Here is a 16,442-nt window from a genome sequence, read left to right as displayed (position 1 = left end):
GGCATCCAGGACTGAACGGGCATTCCCTCGGCCCCTGGTCTCTGCTCTGCCCACCAAAGCATCAGTCGTGGCCTGGAGCGTATGGACACCATTTAAATTAGAAGCGTTTATTGGGATGACAAACTGCAGAAATACTGGTGAAGTATAAAATTGAGAGAGGGAAAAAAAAAAAAAGTCTGTAATGAGCTAGTTCAACTCATCAAGTACCTGTCCGGACACAGCTTCACCGTGAGAGATGTGCACCAACCCTCGTCCGCTGGGAACTGAGCTGAGGATGCCAAAGAGAAGTCAGATGGTAACAACTCGGCTGTTACACGTGCAGGAGGTTTTCACAGCAGCACCCTAAAGGTGAAATACCAAAAACCAGTTTGTAAGAGCAGTAGCACTAAGAAAGGACATTTAATTCAAGAATACTTAAAGCAGCTGAACAGTTTTATGGTTATGAGTCTTTGGAGCACAACATGTCAGTACTAAAAAATTCAAACAAAATCACAAAAAACTTGCTGTAATCTCTTACTAGCCTAGGACCATGCAGGCATGCACGTTCACTCATAGAATAAAGAGGAAACAGATTAGGATGAGTTTTCCAATTTTATTGTGGGAAAGCACATAAGGGGTTTTTACACCAATCTCTGTACAACTGGAAAGTATTTCTTCACTACTTTGTTTACTTGCTAAAAATACACCTTTTTTTTTTTTAACAATTGATTTCTGAACACAGGTAACATTTGGCTGCTGCACTATAAAGTTTCACACATTAAGTGCTCCTAGAAAATCCTACCAAAGGATTGCTACTAATCATAGGAGGTTCCTCAGTCCACTGAAGCCTTGCACAGACACACTTTCCAACAGGAATGCCAGAAGGATCGTGTTTTTCATAAGTTCTTGTCCCTCCATACTCCCAGCTCACCTCCTTAGGGGAACACTGACGAGCTGCCTGACTGCTGCTTAATTGAGAGAGTGTTTGGCTACTTCAGCTGATCAGAAAGACTTTGACTGCCAAAACTGCTGCTGAATTGAAAAACTAAACAGATTTTCTCATCTCAGTAAGATTGGCTCACGCCAAGATCATCACAAAGAAAGAAATTCTGCAGAACTTAGTGGGATGGGGTTACTAATTTTCCAGCCCATGGTATTTAATTGCATTGTTCCTGAAGACATACAAATATGCAACGGGAGAACTGGATTACAATTCAGAAATTAATACGTTTGACTCCATTTTATGTAAACTCAATTAAACTCCATGTCCTGCTAACTGAAGTTCCGCTGCTTGCACCAACAGGTTCCTCCTCCCCCCACACCACAACATGAACAACCTGTGCCCTCCCCAAAACTGTCCTAGCTTCGGAACAGCTGTACAGGATGTAAAATAGCTCAGGATTTAGCCTACGGCAATTGGCAATTTCACTTTGAGGTGCAGATCCTACACAAGAACAATAGCACTTTAGAATTATTTTTTTTTTCCACTAAGAATTTAGGTACCAATGCACAAATACAAGTTTTAGACATTCAAAAAAAAAAACCCCTCAACAAACCCCCACAAAAAACCAAACTCCTTAGCTTCATTTCAGAGTACTGTAAAAATAACATTGATTTATGTGCCTAAGCATTTACATAGTAAATACCTAGTAAATACATAGCAGAAAACCTGGAGGCCTCAATGAGAAACTTTTGATAAGTAAAAACTGAAGATACGGCCCAATGAAATTACTCCCAGAATGCTGATGGAGATCTGTCTTGATTTTGCTGATTCAATATAGAAACACCTCCATTTTCCTGAAACTACTCTTAACTAGCTGAATAACTCCTGTATTGGGCCGTCTGCTTCTTAGCAGAGGAGAGCAATCGTTCTTCAGCTGCTTTATTTCTGCAGTTGACTTTTTTTATGCAAGTATAAAACTGTTTTGGTTTGGTTCACTATCTTGGAACACTGTATATTGTTTTCATGTAACCCAACAAGCCCATAAATATATTTCTTTTAGTGACAGATTTCACCGTCTGGCAGGTTTGGGCATTATATAAACTTTGACAGGTTTGCTGAAGGGTATGGTCCCCTCTATGCCGTTTTCAGATTGTGGGAGAGCCTCCAAGCTCTCGCTCCAGGTAGATTTAAGAATTTTCGCAGATGCCTTGCTCCTGTTGGAATTGTAAGCCAGCAGCAACCGCACTTCAATCTGACATGGCTCTGCAGAGAAAAAACAGAACAACCCTGTCATCACAGAGTCAACAACCAATACTGAATGAAATTTTCTCTCATATATACTGGGTTAAGTACAGAGCCACTCTGAACTGACCAGAATCCAATCTGGTGTTTGAAAATACAACACTGTCATTACATTCAGCACAGTAGAACTAAGCACCGTTTTAGGTGTGTGCCCCCCCATCCTTTGTCACAGCTTAAAAAGAGAATCCCGTGACTAACTTGAAAATAGCAAATTTCAAAAATAACTGTTAAAAGTAACTCCAACCAAATAATAATAAAATCGGAAAAGACCATAGAACTAGGTGGTCTTGCTACCTATATTTTTATGGCAGGATCAAGTAAATCCAGCTGATGTCTGATAAGACTCACAGCAGAGGAGACTACTTGAAGATTCTCTTGTTGGGAGGTTTTTACACTGCAGGACAGCCTTTTCCGCTCCTTCACCACCTCAGCAGGTAGACAGATATTCCTAATACTGCCCATAAGGCAATTTCACTTGGTTCTTCTCCCAGTGGTCATAACAAAAATTGGGCTTTCAGTCTACATAGTATGACTCTGAGCGGCATGCTGGACTATAGCCCCATCAAAAAGTTCCTTTCTAGACTGAAAAACCTGATTCCTTTAGGACTTTTCCTTAGGGACTTGTAATGGTTTTGGCTGGGATGAAGTTAATTTTCCTTCATGGTAGCTCTCATGGTGCTACGTTTTGGGTTTGTGACCAAAACGGTGCTGATGACACAGGGATGTTTTAGCTACTGCTGAATGGTGCAATACCCACCAGTTTTCTCACTTTTACCCTTCTGATTCTCTTCCCCATCCCACCGGGGGTGAGGGGAAGTGAGCGAGCACCGGGTGGTGTGTGGGGCTTAACCATATACCAGGGTTAACCCACAACAGGACCACGTTACTGAAACCTAAATGAAACCTACTGAAACCCACATAATTTTAAGATGCGATGCCCAGAACTGCAGCTGAGACGTCATCAGTGCCAGCCAGAACACAGAAATAACCTTTTTCCACAGTTATCCCACAGTTCAGCTAACACTTCCCCGAGACTCGCCTTCTCCCATACTGTCAACTCTTCTTTTATTTGTAGCTTGCAGTCACCTCTATCGCTTCTGCTATACACCTGTCAGTTAATCTGTGCTCTGTATTTGGGCATTCTCCTTCCTAAGCACACACTTTTTACTGGCCTTCAGTAAGTTTCATTGTCTTGACTTAAGGCAATTTCTCCATTCTGAATTCTGACCCCCTTCCCTGAACCCCTCCCAGCTTGGTGTCCTCCCCATGGTTTATATGGGTAAGTGCCAATGTCAAAGTTAATAGTTAAAATAATGGCTAGGAGAGACACCAGAACAGAATCCCCTAGGGCCATACTTAAAACGCCCTTCCACTGAACACTGCAGAAGCAGAAATAAGGACTTGATTCAGCTCCCTCTGGTACAGGATGACCCTTTAAATCCAGATACTTCCAGTCATAGAAACAATACCATTTTTTCTTCTCCAAAATAAAACAAAGATAGCAGGATGAAGGAGTACACCATGGAAATGCTAGACATAGAGGAGTATGTGAAAGAACATGGCACTAAACAAAACTCTGTTGGTTAAAAAAAAAAAATCACCAAACCCTATTAATAACTGCTCAGAAAAAAAAAGCCCACATTTGAATAAAAGTGAAGGGATTAAAAGAAAACAGGACAAAGGGAGCTGCGAACAAATACTCTCTGCTTTTATTGTTTGAAGTCCACAAGCCAATTACTGAAGTACTTTCACGGGGAAGTGTGAATGCCAACTGAGACTGAACGTGAATGCTGGAATCACGTATTTCATCAGAGCTAAAGGGTGGGTTTTTAGGGCATTTAAAAGGGTGAAAGTTTAATCAGCAGTGAAATTGTACTGTTGAGTACACACAGTTCCAAAGGTTCTCTGCCCTGCTCAAAATACCTGTCAGGTCTAAAACAATGAATTACAATGAATCACGTTTACCATGACTCCTTGCCTTTAAATAAGGATGCAGGCCTGACTCCTGCAACTGATCTTGCTCTGCACAGAAACGGGTGACCTCACCTTGAATATGTGCTCTCAGTGCCGCAAGACGGCACGTGCAACCCCCAGCACGCAGCAAGCGCCTTCCCCTCCCACCACAGCAGCCCCTCTAGTCACCTGCGGAGCAGCACTGCCCTGTCAACCGGGGAGAGGTAACTGCTCAAAGGCTGCGAGAACAGAAATCTGAGCAACGCTAAGGGTAGCATCGACAACAGCTGTAGGCTCCAGGATCCCGAAAGCCCCCCAAGACTGCGGGCATGTACGTCTTATGTGCAGGAGACCGGGATCAAGCAAAACACGCTCCTATCTTAGAAAAGCGCGGCGACACAATCGCATGAACTTGTATCGTTAACGTTACCTGTCCAGGCTGTGTGTGAGAGGTAAACCTGAGTTATCAGTCTGTGCCTTCCAGGACCAGGATTTCGAAAGTCAGCTGGTTTAGGATGGATTAGCTGTGCTTGTCCATCTGGATACAATACCTATAGGGGGGAAAAAAATTAAAAAAAGAAAAAAGGAAACAACGGAATGACAACTGGGGATTTGCACAGTGTGCGTTATTTTGGCGTTTGCTGTTTGAGTTCGGAAGGCAGGAAGGTGTGCTTTATCTTGGAGCCAGGAGTCCAGCTGCCGTAGATTTAACGGCCACACACCAGACATTCAGACCCACAGCACACGTGGAAAAAAAATACATTGACATCAGCTTCTTCCTCTGCATTGTAAACAGAGGTTTTCATTTCTTTGTTATGCAGTGAATTTGCATATTTTACTTGGCATCATACCACACCTACCTCCTCAGCTGCATTTGAAACTAGGGATTCAGCAGTAGGAAGAAAGTTAAGATGTTGTGCTGGTTTTGGCTGGGATAGAGTTAATTTTCTTCACAGTAGCTAGTATGGGGCTATGTTGTGGATTTGGGCTGGAAACTGTGTTGATAAAACAGAGATGTTTTCCTTCCTGCTGAGCTGGGCTTACCCAGAGCCAAGGGCTTTTCTGCTTCTCCCCCCACCCCACCAGCGAGCAGGCTGGGGGGGCACAAGGAGTTAGGGGGGACACAGCCGGGACAGCCGACCCCAACTGACCCGAGGGATATTCCAGACCGTAGGACGTCATGCTCAGCAGATAGAGCTGGGGAAGAAGAAGGAAGGGGGGACATTGGGAGTGATGGCGTTTGTCTTCCCAAGTCCCCGTTCGGCGTGCTGGAGCCCTGCTGTCCTGGAGATGGCTGAACACCTGCCTGCCAGTGGGAAGCAGTGAATAAATTCCTGGTTTTGCTTTGCTTGCGTGCACGGCTTTTGCTTTACTTGTTAAACTGTCTTTATCTCAGCCCACGAGTTTTCTCACTTTAACTCTTCCGATTCTCTCCCCCATCCCACTGAGGGGGAGTGAGCGAGTGGCTGGGTGGGGGTTAGCTGCCGGCTGGGGTTAAACCACGACAGTTGTAAATACGAAGAGCCAAAAGCCTGCATATTTCTGTACTGTTCAGAACAGCTTCTTCTGCTCCTCCTTCTTCCACTACACAAGCTGGAATTTCACCAGTGTTTATTTGTGCTCATGTCCGTAACATGCCCGGTGCATGTGAAAGCACTGTGTGGAGCACAGAATGGCATCAAAGTGCTCAAATAAACTCTCAGGAACTGTACACAAGTCAACTCAGCACGCTATACACAAGCCAGTTTCAGAATGTGTGGTTAAAACACAGAAATCCAACATTTTTACTAATAAAGTGTACAATCATTTGCAATTTAGAAGTATTGACATCCTTAAACAAACTCCCCATAAGATGCATTCTTTTTGGCATCTGTGTCAAGCGACTGCTTACCTGAACTTTAACGGTTCCTTGGGGATCCTGCACATGTTCCAGAGTTGCATCAACATCCAGTGCCACTACCAACCCCGACGTAAACCTCAGAGGATTATCAGATTCACCAGTAGGCTCAATGATATTTGCAGTAGCTCTATGGAGCTAGTAGGGGCAAAGTGGTTGGCAAAAATGAGGCCAGGGGAGGAGGAGGAAAGAAAAAAAGACAATCATTACTGTTCTTAATGGGGAAATTGTGCATGAGCTTTGGAGTCTTTTAGATACTGCCAGGAATTACTGAGTCTTCTGTATTATTAGCAGTAGCCCTGAGGATGTTAGGTAAGAAGAAGAAAGCCTTTGAAGAAATAATACTTGGGGCTAACCAAAAACCTGAATTCTAAAAGCTTCATGGTATATTAGGAACTAGTCAGATGCTAAGACAGTCTGCAAGGATATTGCATTTTAATTCTCTGTGTTAAACTGACCTGCTCTGGAAGAGGAAGGTGGAGAAAGGTACTTTGTCGCAGTGTTGTCTGAAGAATCTTGACCACTTCCGAAGGCTTGGATGTCACGAGTCTGGGCATTAAGTCCAGCAATTTGTCTACAAAACTGCCTTGCATATGTGGGAGCTCAGAGATGAAACATCTGTGTTACAAATAAATTAAAAATCAAATACTTTTTTCAACATTTTCAACAGTATTGTTATTTCCTGCCAAGCTACTTAATCCTTACATTTAGTTATAATGACAGAATTAGATATGTAAAGTCCTCTTCTGATGCACGTCTCACACAAGATAAAGATGATTTTGGCTAGTTATGTTGGGAACATACCCTTGCTCAAACTGACAACATCAAGGGCTATGCAGATCTCCCTTCTTGGGTCCTTCATCAATACAGAGCCTAGCGGGCAAAGGAATCTAGATTCACAGAAAAGGAGCTAGAAATGCTGAGGTGCCCATCAACAACACATTAATGAGAAGCAGCTACTGCAGGGATTTGTCTGCTCAGATTGCATGTGCAGCTGTAATGCTATTTAGATAGTAAAAGCACTAATTAAATGAGACTACAGGCAATTCCAGCACTCTGCATTCAATCTCGATGTCTCAACAAAGAAACACAGCTGGATGAAAGAGCCATTCCTGGCATAGTTGCCTTGCACAGTTTTTAAATTGGTACTTCTCAGGGAAGACATGCATATCCCTAATTCTTTATGCTGTGCACTTTCATCTGGCTAACTACATAGCTGACTCATTACAGATCTATCATACCCACACACCCAATACGTGAGTTGTCTGACCCTCTGCTGCAGCAAAGTTTCCAGAATGGTTTTTCTCTACCAATATTTATGAAAGTATTACTTATTACATCTGAGGAGTGAAATCTTAATAATAAACTACAATCAGTAGTGGGGAGGCGGAAAAGCTAGTTCTAGAGGTCAAGAACAGAGAATGGAATCCATTCTGTAGTTTGGGACAACAGCCTCTCACAAGAAGAACGTTTGGTATTTCTTATTCTTTATATAGAAGTAAAACTGGGCTACTACCCTACAACCCTGCATGCAGAAGATGGTTCATTAGATTGAGTCACTGGTGGCTTATCTGTTATTACCAGCAACATTCCTGTGGTGTTTAGCAAGACAGTTTTGTAAGCCTAGTAAATATTCATGCAATTTGGTGAAAAAAATGCACCATTTCTGTAGGTGAACAGCCTCTTGAACAACGGGGTCTCCTCCCCGTTTGTCAACTCCAGCGTTGCGCTGTATCTTCACCTACAGTTGACTCAATAAAGCCTGGATAGGCATACTGGACATGCCCAAAACAGCTTCAGGTCCTAAAGCCTGAAAAGTGAGATTTTTTTCAGGATCCTAGTGGTGCTCTACAGGAGCTCATAATCCATAAACAGAAGCCTCTACCACCAGCTTGGCAAGGGTGAAGAAAAATCATGCTCTCCTCTGTACAATGCTAAGAGGGATACGCAGGAATACACATCCTTGTGTTCCTATGACTGCCACTATGTAGACAACAAATTTCAACTACTCTGTCATGGGATGCAGCTAAAATCTGGGATGCTGAGGCTGCACAACCTAGACACGGGGATTTTACATGTCTGAGTGTTTATAGGTGACCTTACAGTTAACTGACAAGATCCACCATCATGCAGATTCCCTTTGTGGAATTCATCACTGCCCGTAGGAGTTAGCATTCCTCAGAAAAGGTGATGAGTTTTGCTCATCCTGAGACTCAGAGTGAAGAAAAGATACAAAGCAAATGAACAGTTCTAGTCATTAGCTACCAAATAAGCTAAACATCAGGGAATGGGTAGATTTGGCTCCCTTTTCTCATCACTTAACCAGCCACAACTGCCAAGCATATGGACCACAAATAAATGGGAATTTAATCAGAACTAGAGATGAAATTCTGCTCAGCCAACTCTGGATACCTATGTCTCTGGGCTAGCTACCCAATTCCCTTCTGAGTCAACAAAAAAACCCCTGGGCATCCCTAGCCTGACCTTTTTTAGACATCTAGATTAGGACAAGATGAAAAAGCACCTCTCCAGTGAGAGGAGAGCTGGGTGAGTGCTACAGAAGCAGTGGTCTACAAAGCAGATGTCAAAACCTGGGTGAGATGACTCCCACCTTGAGCATGTAGACAGCTCACTCACTCTCATTTACAATTTAGAAATCTGTGATAAAGAAGAGGGAAATTCCCTTTTTTGTCACACTCCCAGGAAAGCTTTTCCATTGATCCCACATTTAGAAGGGAGTTTACTTCTTGCTTTATCGTGTCATGAGATAGCAGTCCCCGATGTAGGGCATCAAAAGGGGAAGGGATATGCTAAGGGATGAAAAACAAACAGAATATTCCCTGATGACAATGGCCGGGGGACTTTCTAACATAAAGTGAAGAAGCAACAGTTTCTCACCTCTGAAAGGAATCTACTTCCTGTAGGAATTTTTCACACATCCCAAAAAGGGGTTCCACTCTGTAATGAAGGTAACATTCCTTGTTTTAGTTTTAAATAAAGAAAACTGGCTCTATGGCTATGAGCATTTAGGGGTTTTGGAATCCAATTCAAGCTCCCAAAAACTAAAAGATCTTACAATGTTAAGGCCAGAAAGGTGTTCCCCACAAGAGAAAAAAAAAAAAAAAAGCAATTGCTATCTCCCTCCCCACATCCATATCCCCCTCCCACAAAAAAATCATTTGCATAAGGCACCAATTAAGGTCCCAACACCACTGCTAGAAAATATTAACTTTCCACCTATAAAAGAGGAGGTCAAGAGGCAAATATATTATGGACCTCTATGGCAACACAGTAAATTGATGCCAACAAACTCAAAACAAAAGTAAACAAATTAGGATACTAACCACCTTGCTCTAACTCCACCAAATGAAATTCTAATTCTACAGCCATCCAAACCCATGTGTAACTTCACCGACCTCAGCAGCCAAAACGAACCACACAGAGCCTCTCATGTTACCCATACACGAGCATTTTGTGTCCAAGTCACACAAACATTAGTTGCAGATCAGTCAAAAAGACAATTCTTTTCTGATGCTAAAAACTCAGCAACTAATACTTAATGAAGCAAACACAATTAGTGCATTCTTTGATACATGACTTTTCCTCGTATAAATAGGTCCCAAATATCAACTCTACAACATTTTTAACCTATTTATATGTTCATAGCTGAGAGAATTCAACCCCCACAACATGTCTTCCTAATAATTTTGTCATCTAATTTAGTATTGTGTCACTGTACAGCTACACCAAAGGCAAAAGAAGGCTCTTCACTCTGAATTAGTTTAGCAATGGTTATTGGCATGCCGTGATGTTTTATGTGCCTAATTTATCCTTGCTGTTTTTTGGGGTTTTTTTTGTTGTTTTTTTTTTTTCAAAGAAAGCTGGAGGAAACTAAGCTTACAGTTAACCCTAAGAAGATCCTTGTACCAGGTCACCCTTACCCTCTAGTGGTACGCGCAGTCACTATAAGCTGTAACGCCTTCGCTTGCAGTCTCATGTGGTGAATAATGACCACTTGTCTACTTTCCACTCCGCTGTACATGAACTCCATTTTATAAGTTTCTTCCAAGATCTGGCAGACAGACACCACAGGGTTAACAAACCATCAGACTCAGTTAAACTCTTGCACAAGCATGCTCACAGATTCTGGTATTTTTCCTTATACTGAGGAACACATTAATCCATGAGTCTCATTCTTTTGGTGAAATTCTTCACGGCGTAAAGTGGCACCTAATACTAAAAGGTTATCTTGGCTATATTAAAGAAACAATTTGTGAAACTTGACCTGAAATCAAGCACTCCCTCCATCAGCAGTCTATCTTTTGACATTGCATTTTAAATTTCTAGGGGTAGAGCACTCACAGACTCCCACCGGCTACTCTGGAATACAAAATGTGAGCAGCACAACAGAGCAACCTCAGTGGTCCTGCTCAGGTTGACATTTTTGGAGCTAGGTTTGACAAGTTTGCTTGAAAACAACTTTACATTCAACAACGCTTCATGTACTGCAGCTGAAGATGGGAACTATCACAAGATAAGCAATGTTCTGGGCTATTTTAGATACACAGTTAAAAGCTTAGATGGGACATTGTACAGTTTTACTCATGATACTTTACCTGTTGAATAAATGAGCTTCAGTAGGCAAGAGAAGTGCTCAGATCAATATAGTTGAGTTCAGTATGACTGTACAGAAGCCAAGAACTTGCAAATTACTGAATAGGAAATATTCCCCCACCTTGCGTTGACGGGAAGTGATCTACTTTCACAATCACAACAGATAAAACTTCCCAGGGGGTTCACATGCAACTGAGAAGGGCACCCAAGACAGACAGTTCAGTTAATGAAGATTTAAAAAGCTGATAGGCTTTTGTTTCTACTCATCCCTGGGGACAGCTGTCAACAGCATAGGTGGTTTTGATGCACAGCAGTACCTGCCTCTTATTACATTTTAATTAACTGAACACTCAAAATGTCAGCATAGTTTCCCAGCAGATCCATGAACTTGCTTTTACCCTAGATTTGTTTCCAGATTATTTAATACCTTGCTTTCTCCTTTACCTTTTCTTAGGGTTTAGCTTCAGTTTTTCCAGGATCATTTATACATCATAGAATCAGAATAACTCAGGTTGGGTGGGACCTCCAGAGGTCACCTAGCCTGGTCCCCTGCTCAAAGCAGGTCTAATTAAATCCACTTACTCAGGGCCACATCAAATTGTGAACACTTCCAAGGATGGACATTCCCCCCACCTCTCTGGGCAACCTGTTACAGTATTTAACCACCCTTACAGTAAATTTCCCCCCCTTTATATCTAATCAGAGTTTCTCATATTCCAGTTTGTGTCCATTGCCTCTTGTCCAGAGCAGTCTGGCTCTGCCTCAGCTATATCCTACAATGAGGCAGTGGTAGAGAGCAGTACATCCACCCTGAAGCCTTCTCTTCTCCAGGCTGGACAAGCCCAATTCCCTCAGCCTGTCCTTGCAGGGAATGTGCTCCAGCCCCTGACCACCTTGGTGGCCCTCTGCCGACTTGCTCCAGTTTGTCAGCATCCTCCTTCTACTGGGGAGGCCAAAACACAGCACAGCCCTCCAGATGTCATCTCCTCCAAGCTGAGCAGAGGGGAAGGATCACTGCCCCAGACCTGCTGGCTATGCTTTTGGAAAAACAGCCCAGGATGCAGTTGGCCTTCTTTACTGCCTCATGCTCAACATGTTGTCCACCAGGATCCCCACGCTGAACATCAGGAGTTTCCTGTCATCCCAATTCTCCAGCCTGTCCAGACCAGCCTGAACAGCAGCCATGCCCTCTCCCAGCCTATCAGCTGGCTACTCAATTTGGAGGAGCCTTATCACCCACTTACTCAGCCAGAATCCTGCCAGTTTGGTGAAAAGGAAACAACAGGAGACTGCATCAAAGGCTTTGCTAAAGTCAAAGATATATGACATCCACTGCCCTCCGCTTGCTCACAGCACCAGTCCCCTCATCGCAGAGAGCAATGATGTTGGTCAAGCATAATTTGCCCTTGGGAAATGCATTTTGGCTGTTCCCAATCACCTTGTTGACCTTCACTTGTTTAGAAATGGCTTTTAAGAGGATTTGGGCCACAACCTTCCCCGGGAATGAGGTGAGGCCAAGCAGCCCACAGTTTTCTGGATCTTCTTTCTTGCTCTTCTGGAAGATGGGTATGATGTTTGCCTTTTTACAGTTGTCATGAACCTCCCCCACTCGCCACTCATCTTTTGAAGATGAGGGACATTACTCCACTTTGGGCAACTAAGATTTACTTGGACAGACTACCGCAGTGGAAGGTCAGAAGTGTATTATTATTGTTGCGTGGCCAAGGAAGGACTCGTATCCAAGGACTTGCCTCCGCACAGACCCAGATGCTTCTACCTCACCTGTTTTGCTGCAGCAGATGCCAATGCGTTCTGTTTCAGGTACAGAGGAGCTGCCACATTCCACAGCTTCTCTTGCAAGGCCTACAGAAGAAAACCACAAAATGATGATAAATACCCAGTTCAGTCTAAACATTATAACACTGTGCTAGATCAGCCTGGGAGCAGGGAAGATGCCCTGTCTCCCAGCTGTACGCCAACAGGTTGGTTGAAAAAGCAGGCCAAGGGGGTTTTTTGTGCTTTTAAATATAACACAGAGAACCAAAGCCTACAAATTATGTATTGTTCTATAAATACACAGGGATACCTATACAACTACAAAATAAAAAACAGAAGTTGAGAATAATATTAACAAAGCTATAAATTAGAGACTGACTGAGCCAAACTCTTCAGTACTTTTTAAGGAGAACTTTACACAGAATGAAGTCACTTATTAGAAAAACAATAGCCCACTGCTTTGCCACCTCCCTGAGACCAAGATCAGGGCAATCTCAGATTGCAGGCAAAAAGCAGAAACAGTAACAACTGTCCCCAGAAACACACCTACACAGTTATATTTCTGAACTTTCCTGTTGACAGTCTCCACCCCACCAAAGATTCTGGAGTTACTATGAATACTGAGTGTACATCAGCTACTGATACTTGTATTTAAAAAAAACAACCAAAAACCCCCATTCAACCACATCCTATTTGCTTTTTGATTTATGTTTAAAAAAATTAAGAACGCTTGACTGGATGATTTATATCACTGTCTCCTTTTTGAAGCTGCGTGTCCTTAGATACAGCTACACACAAAGCTGGCTGTAGCCAAAGCTCAAGAACATACAGACTATATCCTTCATCTAGGCTGGCCCCAGAATCCCAGCTAACTACCCCTAAAATCACAGGGTATGTAGAGCCTTTTGTCTGGATGTTCCTGTGTCTGGAATCTTTTGAGCCTCAAGAGGCTGGGAAATGAAGATACTTTTTTCCCCAACAGCTTCTTTCTGTTGGGGAAGGAAGCAATTGGAAAGAAATCTAATGAAAAAGGCTGCTCTGACATTTGGGTTCTCTCTGCCTTATCAGAATTTCTAGTTGTATGATATTACAAGTTACTTTTCATTTCAGCCACATTACTGACTCCTCTGCATCCCCGAGCCAAGAACGGCTGATGCAGGTTTTACCCCCTTCATCCAAACAGAGCACTCTTCTTTGCCAGATACACAAACCATCTGGTTCACTCCAGTCACACCCTGGAGAAGGGCAACAAAGCCACCTCCAACTGCTGGTCCTCTGCCTGGATAGCACATTTCGCTTTGGCAGAAGTTTTGGATTTAGCTAGGATTGTACTGAACACCACTCATCTAAAATACCTTCTTTGGGCGATAAATGTATTCCAAGGATTTGAGGGCTGCCATGAGATATGCCAACTGGCAGCTATGCATTTAGCAAAGAAACTGAAATCCCTTTTTGATTTTACATAACAAAGCTTTTATTGAGTCCCTTCTGGAAACATGTTTGTTGCTTGCTTTAGTTCTTGCTTTACATGTGTATAAGTTACATTCAAACACCTAAATAATGCCAAAAGACTAACTTAAATACTACGGCCAGCTTGCAGCTTGAGAAGTGAAGCAAAAAATTAGTTCCCGTTTACAGCAAGAAGCTGACTTTGAAAAGGGTTGCTGCCGTGGTGTCAAACTAACCACTTCACCTGCTAATACCAGATAGATCGATCATTTCAGCGCTGTAAAAGAAAGCACAACTGATTTTTTGCTCAATCGAGTCTGAAGAATTTCTTTGGCATTGGTGCCAAAAAAGCTGTCTACAAAACACTGTCTATAAAAACTCCACTTAAAGCAGCCAAAAAGTATTCCAGTGGCCAGTAGCAGAGAAAAGTGACTCTCGTAATATAAAAGGCTACAGAGTAGTTGCCTCCGTTGTGATTTTTGTCAGAAAATAAACTCTGCACTGGCAAAATACACACGAACCGACATAAGCCCTAGGTACAGCAGAGGTCTACACTGGGGTACTCATTGGCAAAGTTACTGCATAAATTATTTGCCACAGAAGGGAAGCAGGAATATCAGAAATCCATGGAACCTGCGCTTTCATCATACATCAGTTTTCAGCATGAACATAAAAACATGAAAGTGCACCACTGTGATGGACTGGGGGCATTTTTGAAGAATGGCCCAAAAAACACAGATGAAGTCAAACCTTGATGAGGAGCAGCTGACACTGAAGGTAAGTTGCAGTGAAATCTGCCATCCCTGCCAGTTCCGACTGCAGTTCTCCAAGCCTCTGAAGATCACTGAAGCACGTGAATAAAAGAAAAAACAACATTGAGACAGCAAGCAAGTTAATCTAAATGCACTCAGAACACAGCAACAGTAACGATGAAGCCAACTATTCCTGCATCTTGCTCTTTCTTATCCTTAGAGTAAGGACCAGAAACGGTAGCAAAACATGCACTACAAAACAGTTTGCACCTTGGGACTTGGCATCTCCTTTCCTTCTGGAGGCTGACACGAGCACAGCAGTGGAAGCAATAAGTCTGTCAACCCACATTACTCTGCAGCCCTATGGGAACCATACAGCGTAGCAGTTCCAGATTTAACTTAAAACACTCCAGACTTCTACAGCAGCTAACGACTCATTTGTGTTACACCGTTGGGAAATCTAACTATTCCTGTTGGCTAGGAAAGGTTGTCTGGAACATGTCAGCCTCACGCAACCAAGCATATTTGAAATATAGCTGCCTTTTTAAACCAAGCTGAAATCTTATGTACTGATGTTTGCCCAACTAGCTGTTGCATGTTGTCTGGTATAAGTATTTCTTGTAAATCATACAGCAATAGAAGGAGCTTTTAACTTGATAGAAAAAAACGACAGTTAATGGAACCCAAAAAGGCTTTACAGTTCTCTACTCTCAGACATGTTTTAAAATTAAAAGTGTGTATTAGAAAACAAAAACTCATTTTTTGCTACAGATCTCAAAATAGGTTGGATGATGTGGATTCAACACGTCTGTTCTTCTCTGCATTTTGCTTTGATCCAAAGTGTATAAAATTGTCACTCTACTTCCATGTTTCCTACTGTATGATTAAAAAGAATATTTTTTCTTCAGATGTCCCTTCCCTTTTGTTTACTTTAGATTTATCTTCGCATTTATGATACAATTCTGAAAGTTTGCCTCTGCCAAACCAGAAGGTTGCTGAGCGCTGACACATTCAAAAAAATCCATGAGATTATCTGTATAATTTGCAGCCAAAGAAAATCTCTCCTAAGCAGAGGGGCTATGCCTTCCTTAAATGCAACAACAGTAGAGACAGCCTAAGCTTTACAAAGTGACTCCATTTCATCTTCTCCCAGAGAGCACAGAGAAGAGGAGACTCCTGGGTGCTTAATTCCCATGTCATACTTAATGCATCACAACACACTAACAGGGAACAGGATGTCATCTCTCAGCTAACAGCCAGGCACATATTCCATTTCCCAGTCTTCTACAGTTCCCAATTCCACTAATTCTATTTCCTTACAAATCTTAAACAGATTTCAACATCCCTGCAAGACAAAAAAAATTCCTGTTGTATAGATGGAGAAACTAAACCACAAAGACCGATTTGCTAAAAAGCCTGTCTTACAGTTTCAGCTGCAGAGCCTGGGGGAAGAGCGTTAGTCTTAAGCGTGGTTAGGAATGCAAGTCCCAAGTAGACACCAGGTCCACGAAGTCTGCGCTACTTCCCCCGATGACAACAAGGAAAAAGGAGGATGGAGTTATGTCCCACCACAGAATCCACTGCCATGAGCCTCTCCTATCCCCTTCCTCTCAGCAACCAAACTGTTGGCGCAGGAAACTCTTGCCCTCTGCAAAATAACCTTTAACGGTTTTTTTGTTTTTGTCTTAAATCCTCTCTTCTCTTAAGGGTGGAAAACAGCAGCTGGTTTAGTACGGTTCCTGGGTGGTGATCCCAGCAGGAAAAAAGCCAAGCCAAT

The 16,442-nt window shown here is 42.6% G+C and overlaps 1 protein-coding gene across 2 annotated transcripts in view; it reads right to left on the bottom strand.

Moving 5' to 3' along the window:
- Positions 1-578: 578 nt before the first annotated feature.
- Positions 579-16,442, bottom strand: part of INTS4 (integrator complex subunit 4) — a 39,052-nt gene continuing 23,188 nt past the window's right edge. For both annotated transcript variants that reach the window (XM_030042869.2, XM_030042868.2), the window contains exons 16-23: positions 14,664-14,757; positions 12,471-12,551; positions 10,016-10,146; positions 8,973-9,032; positions 6,533-6,692; positions 6,069-6,212; positions 4,608-4,728; positions 579-2,185 (exon numbers count right to left, since the gene is read on the bottom strand). In XM_030042869.2, the coding sequence (XP_029898729.1) occupies positions 1,992-2,185; positions 4,608-4,728; positions 6,069-6,212; positions 6,533-6,692; positions 8,973-9,032; positions 10,016-10,146; positions 12,471-12,551; positions 14,664-14,757 (985 nt within the window). In that variant the 3' untranslated portion in view covers positions 579-1,991. The remainder of the gene's footprint in view (positions 2,186-4,607; positions 4,729-6,068; positions 6,213-6,532; positions 6,693-8,972; positions 9,033-10,015; positions 10,147-12,470; positions 12,552-14,663; positions 14,758-16,442) is intronic.

The sequence above is a fragment of the Aquila chrysaetos genome, chromosome 19 (assembly GCF_900496995.4).
Source record: "Aquila chrysaetos chrysaetos chromosome 19, bAquChr1.4, whole genome shotgun sequence".
Lineage (NCBI taxonomy): Eukaryota > Metazoa > Chordata > Aves > Accipitriformes > Accipitridae > Aquila > Aquila chrysaetos.
This window is presented reverse-complemented; position numbering and strand designations above follow the sequence as displayed.